At 34.0% G+C, this 20,667-nt stretch overlaps 1 protein-coding gene across 1 annotated transcript; it reads left to right on the forward strand.

Moving 5' to 3' along the window:
* Positions 1 to 4,773: 4,773 nt before the first annotated feature.
* Positions 4,774 to 5,468, forward strand: LOC149149143 (uncharacterized). Its single transcript, XM_089440419.1, has one exon. The coding sequence runs from the start codon at positions 4,867 to 4,869 to the stop codon at positions 5,239 to 5,241; it is 375 nt and encodes a 124-aa protein (XP_089296545.1). The 5' UTR covers positions 4,774 to 4,866; the 3' UTR covers positions 5,242 to 5,468.
* Positions 5,469 to 20,667: the final 15,199 nt, after the last annotated feature.

The following is a 20,667-nucleotide window of genomic DNA, read 5'->3' on the forward strand; positions in this document are numbered from 1 at the left end:
TTAATCACCAAAGTGGTCAAAATCAGAATGTTGTTTTGCATAAGGTATGTGTTATAAGTTATTTGTGCACATGAGATTTATGATTTTGTTAATCACCAAAGTGGTCAAAATCAGAATAATCATTTAGTGCATAAGTGACATAATGATTAATGATAGAAATTGCCAGTTATAATAATACCAATTAACACTGGCGTCACTAATGATAGAACCTGAGAGCTTACCCAAAGGAAAGTCTTGTTCTATAACTAGTTGACATGATGAGGTTTAATAGATATTTTGATTAAATAAATATTGATCATCCAAAGATGTCAGTTCTATTTAATTGAACATATTTGTTACCTACTTATGTTTTGGTATTTAATTATGTTAAGTATAGGATAGTATCTACCCAAAGGAGTGCTATTTTATACTATTATGTCTACATCTGAATCGCGTTAGTTATGAGCTTATAGTTATTTCATTGTTAATCAAGGAGTTACCATGAATACACATGCTTCATCTGTTACATTGTTCACTGGTGTTAATTTTTCTGAATGGAAAGAACAAGTCAATTTCCATTTAGGTATTCAGGATCTTGACTTGGCACTCCTTGTGGATAAGCCTGCTGCTCTTACAAGAGATAGTACTGAGGCAGAAAAATCACACCATAAAGCATGGGAACGCAGTAACAGATTGAGCCTTATGTTTATTAAGATGACTGTTGCTAACAACATCAAGTCAACAATTCCACAAACAGAAAGTGCTAAGGAATATATGCAGTCTGTGGAAGAGCGTTTTCGTTCAGCTGATAAGTCACTCGCTGGTACTCTTATGGCAGAACTCACGACCATGAAGTTTGATGGGTCGCGAACTATGCAAGAGCACATTATAGAGATGACTAATATTGCAGCAAGGTTAAACTCCCTGGGACTTACAGTAGAGGATTCTTTTCTTGTCCAGTTCATCCTGAACTCGCTACCTTCTGAATATGGACCTTTTCAGATTAACTATAACACTATAAAGGATAAGTGGAATGTTAATGAATTGGCCAGTAGTCTTGTTCAGGAAGAAGGACGTTTGAAAAATCAAGTGAATCACTCAGTAAGTTTTGTGAGTAATAAAGCTGGTAAAGAAAAGAAAGGAAAATCAAGTCATTTCAAGAAGAAAAAGGCACCTACTAAGAATGGGCAGGATGAGGAAAAGAAGGAACTAAAGAGTGTTCAATGTCGTATCTGTAAAAAGAGACTTATCGTCTAATTCTAGAAAGTGGATATGTATTAAACTTATACAGTACCCTTTATGTACCTTCATTATCTAGAAACCTTATTTCCGCAAGTAAATTGGATATTTCTGGTTTTAGATGTATGATTGGATCTAGTTGTTTCGATTTATATAAGAATGCTGATAATGTTGGTTCTGGTATTCTAATTGATGGTTTATATAAATTGAAACTGAATGACACTTATGCGAATTCCTTGTTGAATGTAGTAAATAATGTTGGATGAAAACGTAGCATGTTGAATGAAAATTCTGCTTTCTTGTGGCATAAACGACTAGGTCATATATCCAAAGAAAGAATGATGAGATTAGTAAGTAATGAAATTTTGTCAAATTTGGACTTTAGTGATCTAGAATTATGTGTGGATTGTATTAAAGGTAGACAAACCAAACATAATAAGAAAGGAGCCACTAGAAGCAGCCAGCTTCTTGAACTAATACACACTGATATTTGTGAATGTCCTTGAGACGTTTGTAAATAAAGTTGAGAGGCAATTAGAAACTGGTAATGCAAGATTCATTAAGAATGGTGAAGTCAGTGGGAGTACTAGAAGAGAAATAGTAGAAATAAAGGAAACAAGGGTAAATGTTACATTACCTAGAATGGTTCCTCCATCTACTATTACTCCAAATGTTGTTCCAGCTGTTGTATAACAACATGATGATAATGAACAACATATAAATGAAGAAGTATTTCCTGAAGGAAATGACTTACATAATGCTGATATGCATGAACCACAACAAGTAGCATTAAGAAGACTTCAAAGAAATCGTAGGTCAGCTATTTCTAATGATTATGTGGTTTATATGCAAGAATCAGATTATGATATTGGAATCAATAAGGATCCAGTTTCGTTTTCACATGCTGTAGAAAGTAAAGAGTCAAAGGAATGGATTAATGCCATGAAAGAAGAACTGAAATCCATGCAACAGAATGAAGTTTGGGATCTCGTTGAGTTACCACATGGCTGTAAAAGAGTCGGATGCAAATGGGTTTTTAAAACCAAACACGACTCTAGTGGTAATATCAAACGGTATAAAGCTAGACTTGTTGCTAAGGGTTACACTCAGAAAGATGGTGTTGATTACAAGGAGACATTTTCTCCTGTTTCGAAAAAGGACTCACTAAGAATAATAATGACATTAGTAGCTCATTATGATTTGGAGTTGCATCAAATGGATGTGAAAACAGCTTTTCTGAATGGAGATCTTGATGAGGATGTTTATATGGATCAACCTGAGGGTTTTTCTGTAGAAAGTAAACAACAATTGGTGTGTAAACTTAAGAAGTCAATATATGGGCTTAAACAAGCATCCCGGCGGTGGTATATTAAGTTCAATACCATTATTACATCTTTTGGTTTTAAGGAAAATACGGTTGATCACTGTATATACCGAAAGATCAGTGGGAGCAAGTTTATTTATCTGGTCCTTTATGTTGATGACGTTTTGCTTGCTGCAAATAATTTAAGTATATTGCATGAGACCAAGGAATTTCTCTCAACGAAAGATTACATGCTCATCCAATGAATCGGAAGTGATTGGATATAGCGATTCAGATTTTGTTGGATGCATCGATACTAGAAAATCGACTTTTGGTTACCTGTTTATGTTTGCTCAAGGTGCCATATCATGGAAAAGTGCGAAACAGACTATCGTTGCTTCATCCACTATGGAGGCAGAATTTGTGGCATATTTTGAAGCCACAATTCATGCATTATGGTTGCGGAACTTTATTTCAGGACTTGCGGTTGTCGACACCATTAGCAAGCCGCTGAAAATTTATTGTGATAACTCTGCAACAGTATTTTTCTCAAAGAACGACAAGTACTCTAAAGGTGCCAAACATATGGAACTGAAGTATCTTGTTGTGAAAGATGAGGTTCAGAAACAAAGAATGTCAATCATGCACATCAGGACAGAACTTATGATTACAGACCCTTTGACGAAAGGGTTACAACCAAGACAATTTAAGGAACATGTTCAAAGAATGGGTCTTGGTTGTATTAATGATAATTGATGTGTGACATTCTGAGCTCTTTTATGTGTTTCTGATATACAATCATGTGTTTCTTGTTTTAATGTAGTAATACGTATTTTATGTAATTTTAAACAAGAAAGAGTCTTATAAAGATATTATGTTTAATCATTATGATATAAGACATTATGTGGACCATTATGCTGTTTTATATAAATTATGAGTATGAATTGATGGATTGCTGGTATTGTAGTATATGGAAGGGAATGCATTGAATTAATAGTGCACAACCGCCATAACTCTCAACAATTTATCATAGTATGATGTTCAACACTTAATATTATGAATAGTCGGGTCAAGTGGGAGAATGTTAGAAACTGCTATTAAAAACAGCAAAAGGCTCATTGCTTTTTAACGTTAAAGCAGTTTCTAATCTTAATGTGACCCGATCTAATCTTAAAGCATTTAGATTTTTTCCTAAAGCAGTTTCTAATCTAAAGCATTAGATCTTAAGCGTTGAATTGGTATATGATGGACGTACCAGATTAGAGTTAAATAATATATAAAGGATTGGGTCCTCTCTCTCCCACACACAAGAGTTGCATTCTTCTCCATCAAGAAGCACATAAAAGAAGTGAGGGCAAGAGGAGAGAAACTGAATTCTGAAGAAGAGGAACAGTCAGGAGTCAGATCAAAGTAGATGGCAGCCATTACATCTTCCGATGTTAATCAAGGTATGTCATCTATCATATTAAGTTTTGTTTGTGAAATATTCGGTATTGATGATCTTTGGGCTGTTAATGGAAATTTTACAAAATTGACCAAAAAAAACCCATAGTATGGTTAAATGATCTTATCTCGATGCAACTGCTCCCAAAAAAGGTCTATCATCAAGATCTTTACTCGATGGTGATTTTCTAGGTGATAGCTGACTTCCAAGTCATTTCTTGTATGTGCTCGATTGATAGGGCCCCCAAAATAGGCCTTTCATCATTACTTCTTGAGGGTGATCTTAAAGGTGATCACTGCTTTTCCTAGAAAGAACTTATCGTTAGACAATTGTTTGGAGTCTCATCCCAACATGAGCTTGAGCAATTTATTTTGAAAACAAGGCTCAGTATTGGTTATAGTCTTTTTGAAAATAATATATAATTGTATAAATTTTAAGACAAAGGAAAAAAAAATCGAAACAATCAAAGGAAATGCAAAAAGTCCCTAGAAACGGTTACAGCCTACAAGCTATATATGCTCAAGAGCACCTTAGATACCTGCGTATTTAAGCCATTCTAACAGTTAACTTAAAAGTTGGTAATTCGAGGAGAAAAATTCTTCGAATCCTCCATATTCGAAGGTGCGTTAATTTCCTTTACTAAAGTATAAATTATTTGGAATCAAAAGTTTCAATAATTTTCCTTTATTAAAGTATTATTTCGAACCGAATATTATGTCAGACATCACAGGCCTTCATGGTTGGAACTAATTGAGCCGAGCCCATTTCACCCGTCCCTCAGTCTCTATATAATGCTGCCCAGGATCCACATTCACAACCAAGTCGGAAGCAATTTCTGTGAACTAGTGGGCAAAGTGTGTTGAGTGATAGCCAGATTATTTTTTGCGACCCAAGTAGTGCAATGAGTTCGAAAAAGTCTGCTGGGAAGTCGGGCGGGGGTTCTCAGGGTAACACAGGGAAGTCGGCCCCGAAGCCGAATCCCCAAGGGATGTCTGGCGGGAAGCCGAGTTCTCCAGGGATGTCGGGCCCGAAGCCGAGTAACTCTGTGGACACCAAATCCCCGCGGGTGACGCAGGAGAGTATAAAGGGTTCCTCCGGTAAAGGAAATGTGAGCGGCGTCAAATTGCAGGAAGTTGTGGCCGATAACAAGGCAGGAAAGGTGGAGGTCGGGTCCGAGGGGAGGGTCCCGTTGGGTGGGGTGAAGGTAAAGTCCAGTGACTTCAAGTCTCGCAGTCCCGCGGATAAAAGCGAGAAGAAGCTGAATGAGCCCAACTAGGGGCTCTGCTCTCTGACGGGACGCTCTGCAGCTACCGGAATGGTCTAGGTTTAATATAGTAGCTATAGCTGCTTGGTTTGTTAGTTTCTAAAGTGTTTGCATGGTTTTGTTAGTTTGTCTTTGTCTTTGAACTTATTGGCCCTATGGTTTAAACGTTTGGATGGTGTAAACATTAAATATATCAATATAGAAGGCCTCTCATTAGTGGAGGCTTTTTGGTGTGATTATTATTTTTCCTCTATTTCATTTCTATATTGGTTTATTGTTTCATATATTTTGGTAAAATTAATTTTGGAGTTTGGAATTGATTTACATTTCAGTGGTGTTATTTTTTTTTTTTTTTTTTTTTTCCGAAGGTGGCAAAACCTATCAAACTCAGGTGTCAAACCAACAGTGAGGACAGCCATCTCTGGCTGCTATCCGCGAATGTCGGTTTGACTCATCACCGTTATCAAGGAAAACCACGCCACCTGAAATAACCCGCTGGTGGTCCGTAAGGGAGCAGGCTTTCACTCCTGCCATATGCCTCTGGGTCTTGGGCCGTTAACCTGTTTCCTTACGTCCGAGGAAGACGAGCTCTTAGCCAAGCAGAAGCAGTTTTACGGCATACTCCAGGCCGATCAGTGGTGTTATACACGTATAAGTGAGTTATTTTATTTATTTTATAATAATTAGATATTTAAATTTATAATTGATATAAATTTAATGGTTATATATGCGATTCAAGATATAGTTTCTATAACTTAAATGTGATTTAATTTCATAGATAATTATTTAAATAAAAATAAATCATATCATTTAATATATATAAATGATATAGTTTTGAATTGAAAATTATATATATACACACATACACTTGTCATGTTATAAAATTGTTTTTATTTATATCATCTATATTATGTAAAAAAAATTATTATTTTTTTTTTGTTTCACCATTTATGAAAGAGAAGTAAATTTATTAAGTATTTATCCTAAAATATTTATGGTAAAATAATAATTTTTAATACATTTATAAAAATTTTATATATAAATTTAATTTTTTGTTTTTTGAGAAAAATTTAATATTTAAAATAAATTATATTAGATATTTTTATTTTTTTATGTTTTATAAATAAAATTATAATTATCATTTGAGAAAATTAAAAGATATATATATATATATTTTTTTTTTCCGAAGGTGGCAAAACCTATCAAACTCAGGTGTCAAACCAACAGTGAGGACAGCCATCTCTGGCTGCTATCCGCGAATGTTGGTTTGACTCATCACTGTTATCAAGGAAAACCACGCCACCTGTAATAACCCGCTGGTGGTCCGTAAGGGAGCAGGCTTTCACTCCTGCCAGATGCCTCTGGGTCTTGGGCCGTTAACCTGTTTCCTTACGTCCGAGGAAGACGAGCTCTTAGCCAAGCAGAAGCAATTTTACGGCATACTCCAGACCGAAAAAGATATATATATATATATATATAAAAATAAAACTTTCAAATATTACGAATAATAAGATTTTTTAAAAACTAAAATTAAAATTAAGATTAAGTTCATTACAATATTAGAAAGTTATTTACTTTTAGCACCCAACCAAATCCCTATTTGCATAGAAAATTTATTTTCCAATATAAAAGAAGTTGTACGCTGTCGGATGAATAAAGAAACTAAAGCTAAAGACCATATGCCTTTTTGAGAAAGTACGTGGGATTTTAAAATAGCGTCTGCTAAAAACTTGACGCCCTCAAACTATACCTTAGGTAATGAACATAACCAGAACCTGTTGAGGCCCCCATCTAACTATATCCTAGGTATGAACATAACCAGACCCTGTTGAGGCCCCCATCTACTTTAGGTTCTATGATATAGTATCTCGCTGGAAATTTTATTAGTCTCGTTTACGAACTTTTTCTTTCCGTACCACTTATAGTTTATTTTTCAGAGAGGTGGGAACTCGGGAGGAAGCTTTAATATATCAATATCTAGTTTATGAGATATTTTTTGGCGAAAATCACATGAAATATTATTTGTCGACGCATTTCGAACCAACCAATGTAGTTCATCGGCATGACAAGTTGAAATCCAGCTTTGCATGTCAAATAGTCTGAGCAGAGCCTCCAACGGCTAACTTCAGCAACAGCGAATTTTGACTTTGGACGAGGGTCATAAAAAAAAAAATTATAATTTAATGGAAGTTAGTTATATTAGGTGACCATTCCCTTAAAATATATATGTAAAATAAATATATAAAATAATTTTAATTGGTGTTTAAGTTAATAGTTAGTTAAAAAGGTATTATTTAATAAATACATAAAAATTATAAGTTATCTAATAATTTAAATGGAAGTTAGTTATATAAAGTGAACTTTCTTTTAATATATGTATAAATTATATGTATATATGTATATATAAATATAAATATATAAAATAATTTTAATAGGTTGTTAAGTTAATAGTTAGTTAGAATTTAATAAATACATATTAGAACGATAAAATAATATTAAGGTAAATTAAATATCTAATTGTTAAATTAACCTAATAAATAAATAATAATAATAATAATAAATAAATAAATAACTTATCAAAAATAATAATTAAGATCGTAGTTAGTTAAAAGGTATTAATATTATAAAAATATTAAAATGAGTCAAGGCGTCGAAAGAATAAAAATATTTTAATCAATCAGGAAAAATAATTGTAAATGCTAAATTAATTTAATATTATCTAACAGTTAAAAAAAAAAAATAGAGGCGCCAAAAAAAGAGGGGGGAGGGAGAAACCGACTAGGAAGAGAGTGTTGGGACCCAACACCTATTGATTTTCCAGCCATCCTCTCTATTGAGATTGCTCGGCCTCTTTTCAATCTCAAGAGCTTCCCTAAATTTCCAATGATGGAACTGCGAAACTCTAGCAATAACACTAGCCTCCTCAATACAAACATGATGATTGGTTTTTTCCGCATGTTCAGCTAACGCGGAAGACTTTGCTCTCCTATGCTTAAGGTCAACTGTGTGCTCACTAATCCTTTGATTAATGGAGCGACTAGTCTCACCAATATAGGGGGTCCCACAGGAACAAGGGATAATATATACCACTTTCATATCTTTAGGGTTGATAAGATCCTTCACTGATCTGAGGGACATACGAATGGTGTTAAGGGGCCTAAGGGTCACATGTGATTTTCGCCGAAAAATCTCTCGTAAACTTGATATGGATCACAGAAGCCTCAATTCTACAATATCAATATCTATCAGTCTCGTTTACGAATTTTTGCTTTTTCTATTATTTATTGTTTATTTTTGAGAGGGGTGGGATCCTGGGAGGAGTTCGAATATATCATCACATTATGATTTATCATAATTATATCATTTTTGTCATCTATCAGTCTCATTTACCAATTTTTTCTTTTTCTATTATTTATTGTTTATTTTTGAGAGAGGTGGGATCCTGGGAGGAGTTCGAATATATCAACATCCATCACATTATGATTTATCATAATTATATCATTTTTGCTTTCTCTATCATTTATTGTTTATTTTTGAGACGAGTGAGACCCTAGGAGGAGCTTGAATATATCAACGTCCATCACATCATGATTCATCATAATTACATCATTTAAGATTTCGCTAAAAATTTTATTAGTCTAGTTTAGAAAATGTTTTCCCTGTCATTTATTGTTTATTTTTCAGAGGAATAAGACCGCGAAAAGAAGCTCGAATATATCAACATCCATCACATCATAATGCATCATAATTACATCATAAAACATCAACTCTTTCCATGTCAACCACGCATATCGGACCCAAGGACCCAAGTAAAGAGGTTAATAATGGACACTCCCATCCACCCGAGATAAGTCCACGTACAATGATTTATTGTTTATTCATGTAACGCATTTGATGTTTTGGACAGTTATAAATTGTTGGCTATATTTATGAGCTAAAATATCCATATTATTTTGATAGATTGTCTCATTTCTATGTTACTATGCAAGTTAATTAATGCTTTACTTTAACGTTTTACCCCAACTGAAATCATAATTTCATTTCTAGTTTCATTTTAATTTTAAATTTGTATCTAGAATAAAGATGGAAAATCAATGATATTTTTATTTATATATATGGTTATTTGATAATGACTTTTGGTTGAAATCCGTATAATATATTTAATAATATGGGGGGAGAGATATCTAAAACATAGTTGTCTCATAGTTGTCTCAAGATTGGGTAAGAAAGCTTATTATCTTAAAGTTAATAATCATTAATCACTTAAATATGTCGTGAGAGATATCTAAAATATAGTTGTCTCAAGATTGGGTAAGAAGAAAGCTTATTATCTTGAAATTAATAACCATTAATCACTTAAATTGTTATCGTTAAGTGAGTGAGGTTGTATGGTAATGAAATAGGTGGAAAGGTAAACATCAACCAGAGATATATAATAATCTAAGTAATGTGTTATGTAAGTGTAAGACATATAACACATACTTAACATTTTCTCACTTGTTATATCCTTTCCATATAGGGGGTCATAGGATAGCTTAGTCATTGGTCCAAGCCTGCAACGCCCATTGTTTCTTTATAACAAAAAAAATTCTTAATGCTCATAGACTTCATCAATGAATCTGCAACATTCTTCAAAGTATCCATCTTTACCAGCAATACCTTTTTTTCCTTAATCATATCCCTCACAAAGTGATACTGAACACCAATGTGCTTTGTCTTTAAAGGATAAGTAGGGTTCTTTGCCAAGAAAATTGCACTTTAGCTATCACACTCTATCGTTATAACTCGTTGTACCAACTCCATACTTGAACACAATCTTTGAAACCAAATCGATTCCTTGTTTGCATCAGTGGCTTCCATGTATTCAGCCTTTGTATTTGAAAGTGCCACTACAAACTGTCTCTTTCTCATCCAAATGATTGCTCCTCCAAATAGGTTAAACACATACCCATTTGTTGATCTTCTTTGATCCAGATCTTCTCTGATCTAGATCTCCAACTCATTCAACATCAGCAAAGTCATGAATGTCCAAAACTCTGTTTAATTGTGGTCTTCCTTATTAGGATGAAACCATAATCACTAGTGCCACGTAAATACATGAAAACCCACTTCAATGTCGTCCAACGCTCCTTCCCTAGTTTTGTCATAAACCTGCTCAATAATGTCTGGTCTAGTACAAACCATGCCATACATCAAGCTAAAAATTGTACTCGCATATGGAACACGAGACATGTCCTCTTCCTCCTCTTGTGTCTTGGACACTCTTCAGCAGATAACTTTACACTTACAGGAATAGGAACCATCACTTGTTTATTATCCTACATATTAAACCTTTGCAATATTGTCTCGACATACTTCCTTTGGTTTAACCAGAGCTTTCTCTTTGTCTAATCTCATTTATTTTCCATGCCCAAAATATAGTTTGCAGCATCAAGATCCTTCAAGTCAAATTTCGAGGACAATTGGGTTTTCAAATCTTGGATAATTTCTTTGTTATTTCTAATCAGTAACGTATCAACCACATATAAGACCAAATAAATAATATGGTCACCAATTAATTTAAAATACACATAGTGGTTCACTTTGCTTCTTGTGAAGCCAAGTCCCCATATATATGTATCAAATTTCTCATACTAGATACTTTTTTAACCTGCATACTAGTTCTTTCTTATCCTTCACCGCAAAGCCTTCTGATTGCTTCATGTAGATCCCTTCTTCCAGCTCCCCATGAAGAAATGTTTTCTTCACATCCATTTGTTCTACGTCAAAATGAAATGCAACAACAATAGATAAAATTAAGCTAATAGAACTTGACTTGGAAACACAAGAAAATATATCACCAAAATCAATTCCCAACACTTGGGAATAACCTTTTGCTACCAACCAAGATTTGTATTTCTCCACCTTACCTTATGCATTCATCTTCTTCTTAAACACCCATTTGTTGCTAATGGGTTTCCTTCCAGTTGGTAAATCCACCATATCCCAAGCCTCATTTTTTTCCAAACATGCCATTTCATCAACCATGACCTCTTTCCAGAGTTTTCCATCCTCTGACTCCACTACCTCCCTGACATTTTTTGGATCATCATTAGCAATAGATAAACCAAAATTTGAACAGAAAGCGAATGGACTATACCTTTATGGCTTCTTTCTCTCTCGAACTGATCTATTGAAAATAGCAACAGGAAATGCTAAAAATAGAAATGTTAAAAATAGCATTGGTATAAATAGCATTTCAGGATATACTACAACTCTGTTGGAAATAACAAAAAATATAAATTCTATAAATAGCATTTCAGGATAGATTCCAATTTTAATTAGTCCCTCAATTAAAATTGAGAATTAAAATTCGAATTTAGTCTCAGCAGCAGTTTGAAAAATAATTAATTAATTCATCTTGAGTTAATTAGTTGGAGAAAATCAAACATGAAGTCTATGTGAAGACATGCAACAGTTATCCCTTTGATTGAGGAAGTTATCCCTTAATTAAGGAGAAAAGGATGAGTTGTATTTTAATTGTAATTAGTTATCTCAGTTAACTAAGTTAAGTCCATTTAAATTAATTCCAAACTATTAGAGGAACTAATTGTGAGTTCAGTCAGTTAATGCATGCATGCATGCAACTAGTGTTCTCCAGATAACTGAATATTCTCTCATAAATAACTCATGCATGTAAATTCAGAGAAAAACCTAGTTGAGATTAAAGGAAGGGACAGTGTACTATCAGTTGGAGAAATTTTCCTATAAAGGAAACTCATCCATGCAGAAGGAGTTATCTCCTTCAGGATTGCACAGTTATTTCTAAGTTTGGTGAGTTGTGTAAGAGGTGAATTCACATAGGTGGCAGCCAGAGAACCTAGGAGAAACTGCGCAAGGAAATAAGAGGCTTGGAGGACTGAGGGAAGGCATATGTTGTGTCTATTCAGTCGATGAGCAGCATTGAGGGATTGTACTGAGAGTTGGATAGCTTGTGAGCTAAAGCTTTGTGTAATCCGGACATATTTCCACTTGTATGATAATAAAAAGATCGAGGTTTTTAGCTGAGGCTTTCCCCAGAGTATTCTTCTGTGTTTCATGTGTGATTGAATCTTTTTCTCTATTATATCTGTTCTATTTTATCTTGCTCAAAATTGATTAAGCTTTTGCAAGTTTGATTGTAGAAGTAGATTAAGTATTTTGCTTTAGTACATTGCATAATCAATATAATCTATGGTGAAATTTCTACATGGTATTAGAGCTAGTTGATCCATAGAGAAATTTCTACATGATCTTCTTAAAACTAGAGTTTGTGGCTCTTCCTCTTCTAATTCCTATTCTACTGTAGAGTCTTATTCTTCCTCCTTTAGTTCAAACTCTACCTTCTCAGGTTCCTTTGGTAGGACTTCATGTTTAATAACATAATTCACCTCTCTAACCACCACATCTCGATTGTACACAACCTTCCTTGTTTCTGGGTTTCAAAGCTTATAACCTTTTAAACCATACTTATACCCAATAAAGATGCATCTTTCATATTTACTATCCAACTTGGTTCTTTTCTCCTTTGTAACGTGTACATATGCATTAGAGCCAAATACCCTAATATGTGAAAGAGGATGTTTCTTACCAGTCCATACCTCATGTGGGGTCTTATCCTCCAACGTTGATAAAGATGATTTGTTAACCAGTTAACATGCAGTATCTACCGCCTCTACCCAAAATTCTTTCCCTAATCCAATGCCACTAAGCATGCTCCTTGCCTTTTCCATCAACGTCTTGTTCATTCTTTTTGCAACTCCATTTTGTTGAGGTGTGTATGGAGTATTCTTCTTTCGTGCTACGCAACACTTCTTATATAGCTCTTCAAATTCTTTCTTGCAAAAATCTCCACCATTATCTTTCCTCAACAACTTAATCTTCTTCTCTATTTGATTTTCCACCAGAGCCTTAAATTCTTTAAACCTGTCAAAGACTTCATATTCCTTCCTACGGAATTATATCCATGTATTCCTCGAGAAGTTATCTATAAATGAGACATAGTACATAGACTTACCCAGTGATGGAACCGACATAGGTCCAAACACATCACTGTGCACACACTCTAATATCCCTTTTTCCCTCTTAACACTAGAAGGGAAATGCACACGATTCTTCTTCCCATATACATAATATTCACAGAAGTCAAAATTCAAAGAGAAATTAGACATACTTTCTACTATACCATTACCATGCAATATTGGAAGGCCCTTCTCTCCAATATGTCCAAGCCTTTGATGCCATAGTATAGCCTTTTCTCTAAAGACCACTATGTTTTTTGCTCCAATTTTAGGAACCACAGAATTGTTGCACCCATAAATGACAGTGCTAGCTAGAAACTTGTAAAGAGTTCCAATCTGAACTCCCTACATCAATACCAATTCTCCTCGAACCATCTTATAGGTATATTTCTTGAACACTGTTTTTACACCTGCATCATCCATCTTGCTTACAGAAACCAGGTTTTTGTCCAATGCAAAAATATGCAGAACACCACGAAGTGTTTTAATCCTTCCACCTTACAACTTCAGCTTGACTTTTCTGTGTCCAATGATTTTTTTCCTTCCCATCATCCCCTAAGAAGACATCATCATCATCATATTTCATGTACTCACAGAACCACTCCCTATGGAGAGTGAAGAGAAAGGATGCACCTAAGTCAATCAACCATGTTTCAGGATCTACATGTGTACTTGAAGAAGAAGCCAAGTACACATCCCCTCCTTCATCTAAGGAGGTTTTCACCTCTGTAGAAGGAGCATCATCAGGTCCCTTCCTTTCTCAAGAGTTTTAGATTTACAATCCTTTTTGTAGTGCTCTTTCTTTTCCACATTTCTAGCATAAATTTACAGGTTTTCTTGGAGATTTAAATCTCCCTCTAGATTTAGATCTCCCACTTGAGGACTTATTTTTGTTTATGTTCAAAGACTGTCCTCTTACAGACAAGACATCTCCATTCTGGCACTCCATGTTTTTCTGTCTCATCTCCTCCGACAACAAGGATGAGACTATTTCATCAAACTTCAAGGTAGTTTCGTTGCTACCTATAGAAACAACCAAACTATCCCATGAATCTGATAGATAACACAACAAACTAATGCACTTATATTCATCTGAAATTTTTATATCAACATATAACAACTATCTTACCACAATATTGAAGGCATTCAAATGCTATGTTACTGAGTTTTTATCCTTCATCCTTATGTTATACAGCTTTTTCTGCAAGAACATTTTGTTCACCAGAGACTTATATTGGTACAAAGTCTCTAACTTGTCCCAAAAATCCTTTGGTGTAACATCCTTTGATACATTCAACAACACTGAATCTGAGATACACAGCTATATTGTGTTCTTTGCTTTCTTATCCAACTTCACTCAGTGTTTTGCTAACATTTTCGTTTGTTTAGTACCTGGATCTACCGTGATCCACTGATATTTATCCACCAACAAATCCTCCATCTTGAGCTTCCACAAATCAAAACTTTTTCCATTGAATTTCTCGATCTCTATCTTTCCACTGTTCACCATCTAATTTCACCACAAGAATCGATCCCTCATATATATCTCTGTAATAGAGTCTACCACAGGCCCGAGAAAAACCCCTCAGCAGTAAAGGAGTCCTCTTAAAGCCGAAAGAAATTTGATACCAAATGTAAGATTTAAACCTGTACAGAAATTACCTACAAACAAATTCTTAAAACAGAAAAATATACAATGGCAAGAACATAACACAAATATACACAGATATTTCCCCTGGATCCCAAAACTGGGACTACCAAATTGAGTTTTCATTATATTCCTTTCAATATCAGAATACATATATATACATGTCGAAGCATTCATAAACCCTAATCCATAACCCTATATTAGAACATAATCATAGTTTCCTTGACCGGATATGCAAAATACCATGGGAAGAAAACCATCATGTCGAAAACTATGTGCAAAACCCATGCACAAAACCATGGGTAGGTTCGCCCACCATCTTATACCCAGGGTTCTCAAGGTAACACAAGGAAGTCAGCCCCGAAGCCGAATCCCCAAGGGATGTCTGGCGGGGAGCTGAGTTCTCCAGGGATGTTGGGCCCAAAGCCGAGTAACTCTGTGGACACCAAATCCCCGCGAGTGATGCAGGAGAGTATAAAGGGTTCCTCCGGTAAAGGAAATGTGAGCGGCATCAAACTGCAGGAAGTTGTGGCCGATAATAAAGCAGGAAAGGTGGAGCTCGGGTCTGAATCTAGGGTCCCGTTAGGTGGGGTGAAGGTAATGTCCAGTGACTTCAAGTCTCACAGTCCCTCGGATAAAACCGAGAAGAATTTGAAAGAGAAACTACGAGCTCTACTGTATGCTCTGCAGCGAGCGGACCGGTCTAGGTTTAATATAGTAGCTATAGCTACATGGTTTGTTAGTTTCTAAAGTGTTTGCATAGTTTTGTTAGTTTGTCTTTGTCTATGAACTTATTGGACCTATGGTTTAAAAGTTTTGGATGGTGTAAACATTAAATATATCAATATAGAAAGCCTCTCCTTAGGGGAGGCATTTTGGTGTGATTATTATTTTTCTTCCATTTCATTTCTATATTAGTTTATTGTTTCATATATTTTGGTAAAGTTAGTTTGGAGTTTGGAATTGATTTACAGTTGTTTCAGTCGTGTTGTATATGTCAGTTATTTTATTTATTTTACAATGATTAGATATTTAAATTTATAATTGATATAAGTTTAATTGTGAATAACTCTATATATTTGATAAAGTCATTCAAGATGTAGTTTCTATAATTTAAATGTGATTTAATCTTATCGATAATTATTTAAATAAAAATAAATCATATCATTTAATATATATAAATGATATAGTTTTGAATTGAAAATTATATATATACACACATACACTTGTTATCTTATAAAATTCTTTCTTTTATTTATATCAACTATATTATATAAAAAAAAAAAATTTATTTTATTATTTTCACCATTTATGAAAGAGAAATAGATTTATTGAATATTTATCTTAAAATATTTAAGATGAAATAATAATTTTTAATACATTTATAAAGATTTTATATATAAATTTATTTATTTTTGTTTTTTGTGAGAGAAATTTAATATTTAAAATAAATTATATTAGATATTTTCATTTTTTTATGTTTTTATTTTTTATAAATAAAATTATAATTTGAGAAAATTAAAAAATATTATATATATATATATATATATATATATATATATATATATATATATATTAAATATATGTATTTAATATAGTAATAAAACTTTCAAAAATTACAAATAATAAGATTCTTTAAAAACTATAATTAAAATTAAAATTAAATTCATTACAATATTAGAAGGTTATTTACTTTTAGCACCCAACCAAATCCCTATTCGCATCGAAAACTTGTTTTCCAATATAAAAGAATTTGTACACGTGTCAGATGAATAAAGAAATTAAAGATAAAGTCCATATGCCTTTCAAAAAATTGCGTAGGATTTGAAAATGGAGTCGTTTAACCAGTCGAGGAATTGCGTGGATGGCCAAAAGTGGTTGGAATCCAGGTAAAAAAATTTCAAAAAATCTTGTATCGTGTTTTTGATAGTGGAAATGGATTCAGCGCCATCAAAAGCATTTAGAACACTTAAAATTTTGAAGTTTAACAACTATAACTTGGATTTACAAAAATCCTTGCCGGATTTTCTCTAAATATAACCAGAATTTATGTAACTTTCTGGGCAACTCCTCCGCCTCGTTAGACTACGCGTTTTAAAATAGCGTATGCAAAAACGCCGATCAACCACACTTTTGACGCCCTCAAACTATATCTTAGATAATGAACATAACCAGAACCTGTTGAGGCCCCCAATCTACTTTAGGTTCTACGATTTAGGATCTCACTGAAAATTTTATTAGTCTCGTTTATGAACCTCTTTGGTTTTCTTAATTATTGTTTATTTTTTAAAAAGATAAGACTTTTAGAGAAAGCTCAAATATATCAACATCCATCACATCATAAAACATCATAGTTACGTCATCAGACGTCAACTTTTTTCATGTCAACAATGTATCGAACCCGAGTGAAGGAGATTAATAATGGACACTCCCATCCACCCGGGATAAATCCGCGTACAATCATTTTGTTTATTCCTGTAACGCATTTGATGCTTTTGGAGATTAATAATGGACACTCCCATCCACCCGGGATAAGTCCGCGTACAATCATTTTGTTTATTCTTGTAACGCATTTGATGTTTTTGGACGGTTTATTCCTGTAACGCATTTGATGTTTTTGGACGGTTATAAATTGTTGGCTATATTTATGAGCTAAACTATCTATATTTATTTAGATAGATTGTCTCATTTCTATGTTACTATGCAAGTTAATCAATGCTTTACTTACGTTTTACCCCAACTGAAATCATAATTTCATCTCTGGTTTCAATTTAATTTTAAATTTGTATCGAGAATAAAGATGGAAAATAAATGATATTTTCATTTATATATATGGTTATTTGTGGTTGAAATCAGTGTAATATATTTAATAATATGGGGCGAGATATATCTAAAACATAGTTGTCTTAAGATTATAATAATATGGGGCGAGATATATCTAAAACATAGTTGTCTCAAGATTGGATAAGAACAAAGCTTATTATCTTAAAATTAATGACCATTAATCACTTAAATATGTTGTGAGAGATATCTAAAATATAGTTGTCTCAAGATTGGGTGAGAAGAAAGCTTATTATCTTGAAATTAATGACTATTAATCATTTAAATTGTTATTGTTAAGTTACTGAGGTTGTATGGTAATGAAATAGGTGGAAAGTTAAACATCAATCAAAGATATATAACAATTCTAAGTAATGTGTTATGCCAGAGTAAGACATATAATACATACTCAACATTTTCCCACTTGTTATCTTCTTTCCATATAGGGGGTCATAGGATAGCTTAGTCATTGGTCCAGGCCTGCAACACCCATTGTTTCTCTACAGCTAAAAAAAATCTTAGTGCTCACAAGCTTCGTCAATGAATTTGCAACATTCTTCATAGTGTCCATCTTTACCAGCAAGACCTTTTTTTCCTTATATCATATCCCTCACAAAGTGATACTAAACATCAATGTGCTTTGTCTTTGAAGGATAAGCAGGGTTCTTTGGCAATAAAATTGCACTTTGACTATCACAGTCTATCGTCATAGCCCGTTGTACCAAGTCCATACTTGAACACAATCTTTGAAACCAAATTGATACCTTGTTTGCATCAGTGGCTTCCATGTATTCAGCCTTTGTAGTTGAAAGTGCCACTACAGACTGTCTCTTTCTCATCCAAATGATTGCTCCTCCAAATACGTTAAACACATACCCACTTGTAGATCTTCTTTAATCCAGATCTTCTCTGATCCAGATCTCCAACTCATTCAGCGCCAACAAAGTCATGAATGTCCAAAACTCTATCTAATCGTGATCTTCCTTGGTAGGGTGAAACCATAATCACTAATGCCACGTAAATACATGAAAACTCGCTTCACTATCGTCCAATGCTCCCTCCCTAGTTTTGTCATAAACCTGCTCAACAATGTCTGGTCTAGTACAAATCATTCCATACATCAGGCTAACAATTGTACTCACATATGGAACATGAGACATGTCTTATTCCTCCTCTTGTGTCTTGGGACACTCTTTAGCAGATAACTTTACAGGTCCTACAAGAATAGGAACCATCACTGATTTATTATCATACATATTAAACCTTTGCAATATTGTCTTGGCATACTTCCTTTGGTTTAACCAAAGCTTTCTCTTTGTCTGATCTCGTTTATTTTCCATGCCCAAAATATAGTTTGCGGCATCAAGATTCTTCAAGTCAAATTTCGAGGACAATTGGATTTTCAAATCTTGGATAATTTCTTTGATATTTCTAATCAGTAACGTATCAACCACATACAAGACCAAATAAATAATATGGTCACCAATTAATTTAAAATACACATAGTGGTTCACTTTGCTTCTTGTGAAGCCAAGTCCCCGTATATATGTATCAAATTTCTGATACCACATCTTTAGTGATTTGTTTAACCCATAGAGATATTTTTTTAATCTACGTACTAGTTCTTTCTTACCCTTCACCGCAAAGCCTTCTGGTTGCTTCATGTAGATCCCTTCTTCCAGCTCCCCATGAGGAAATGTTTTCTTCACATCCATTTATTTTACGTCAAAATAAAATTCAACAACAATAGATAAAATTAAGCTAATAGAACCTAACCTGGAAACACAAGAAAATATATCACCAAAATCAATTCCCAACACCTGGGAATAACCTTTTTCTACCAACCAAGATTTGTATTTCTCCACCTTACCTTCTATATTCATCTTCTTCTTAAACACCCATTTGTTGCCAATGGGTTTCCTTCCAGATGGTAAATCCACCATATCCCAAGCCTCATTTTTTTCCAAACATGCCATTTCATCAACCATGACCTATTTCCAGAGTTCTCCATCCTCTGACTCCACTGCCTCCCTGCCATTTTTTTGATCATCATCAACAATAGATAAAGCAAAATTTGAACAGAAAGCAAATGGACTATACCTTTATGGCTTCTTTCTCTCTCGAACTGATCTTCTCAAAACTAGATTTTCTGGCTCTTCCTCTCTAATCCATATTCTACTGTAAAGTCTGATTCTTCCTCCTTTAGTTCAAACTCTATCTTCTCAAGTTCCTTTGGTAGGACTTCATGTTTAATAACATAATTCACCTCTCTAACCACCACATCTCGGTTGTACACAACCTTCCTTGTTTCTGGGTTTCAAAGCTTATAACCTTTTAAACCATACTTATACCTAATAAAGATGCACCTTTCATATTTACTATCCAATTTGGTTTTTTTCTCCTTTGTAACTTGTACATATGCATTAGAGCCAAATACCCTAATATGTGAAAGAGGATATTTCTTACCAGTCCATACCTCATGTGGTGTCTTATCCTCCAACATTGATGAAGATGATCTGTCAACCAGTTAACATGCAATATCTACTGCCTCTACCCAAAATTCTTTCCCTAATCCAATGCCACTGAGCATGCTTCTTGCCTTTTCCATCAATGTCTTGTTCATTCTTTTTGAAACTCCATTTTGCTGAGGTGTGTATGGAGTATTCTTCTTTCATGCTATACGACACTTCTTATATAACTCTTCAAATTCCTTCTTTCAAAATTATCCACCATTATCTTTCCTCAACACCTAAATCTTCTTCTCTGTTTGATTTTCCACCAGAGTCTTAAATTCTTTAAACCTATCAAAGACTTCATATTTATTGCTAAGGAATTATATCCATGTATTCCTCGAGAAGTCAACTATAAATGAGACATAGTACATAGACTTACCCAGTGATGGAACTGACATAGGTCCAAACACATCATTGT

The sequence above is a fragment of the Pinus tabuliformis genome, chromosome 9, assembly GCF_031772625.1.
Source record: "Pinus tabuliformis cultivar Carrire ecotype Pingquan chromosome 9, CPIR1, whole genome shotgun sequence".
NCBI lineage: Eukaryota > Viridiplantae > Streptophyta > Pinopsida > Pinales > Pinaceae > Pinus > Pinus tabuliformis.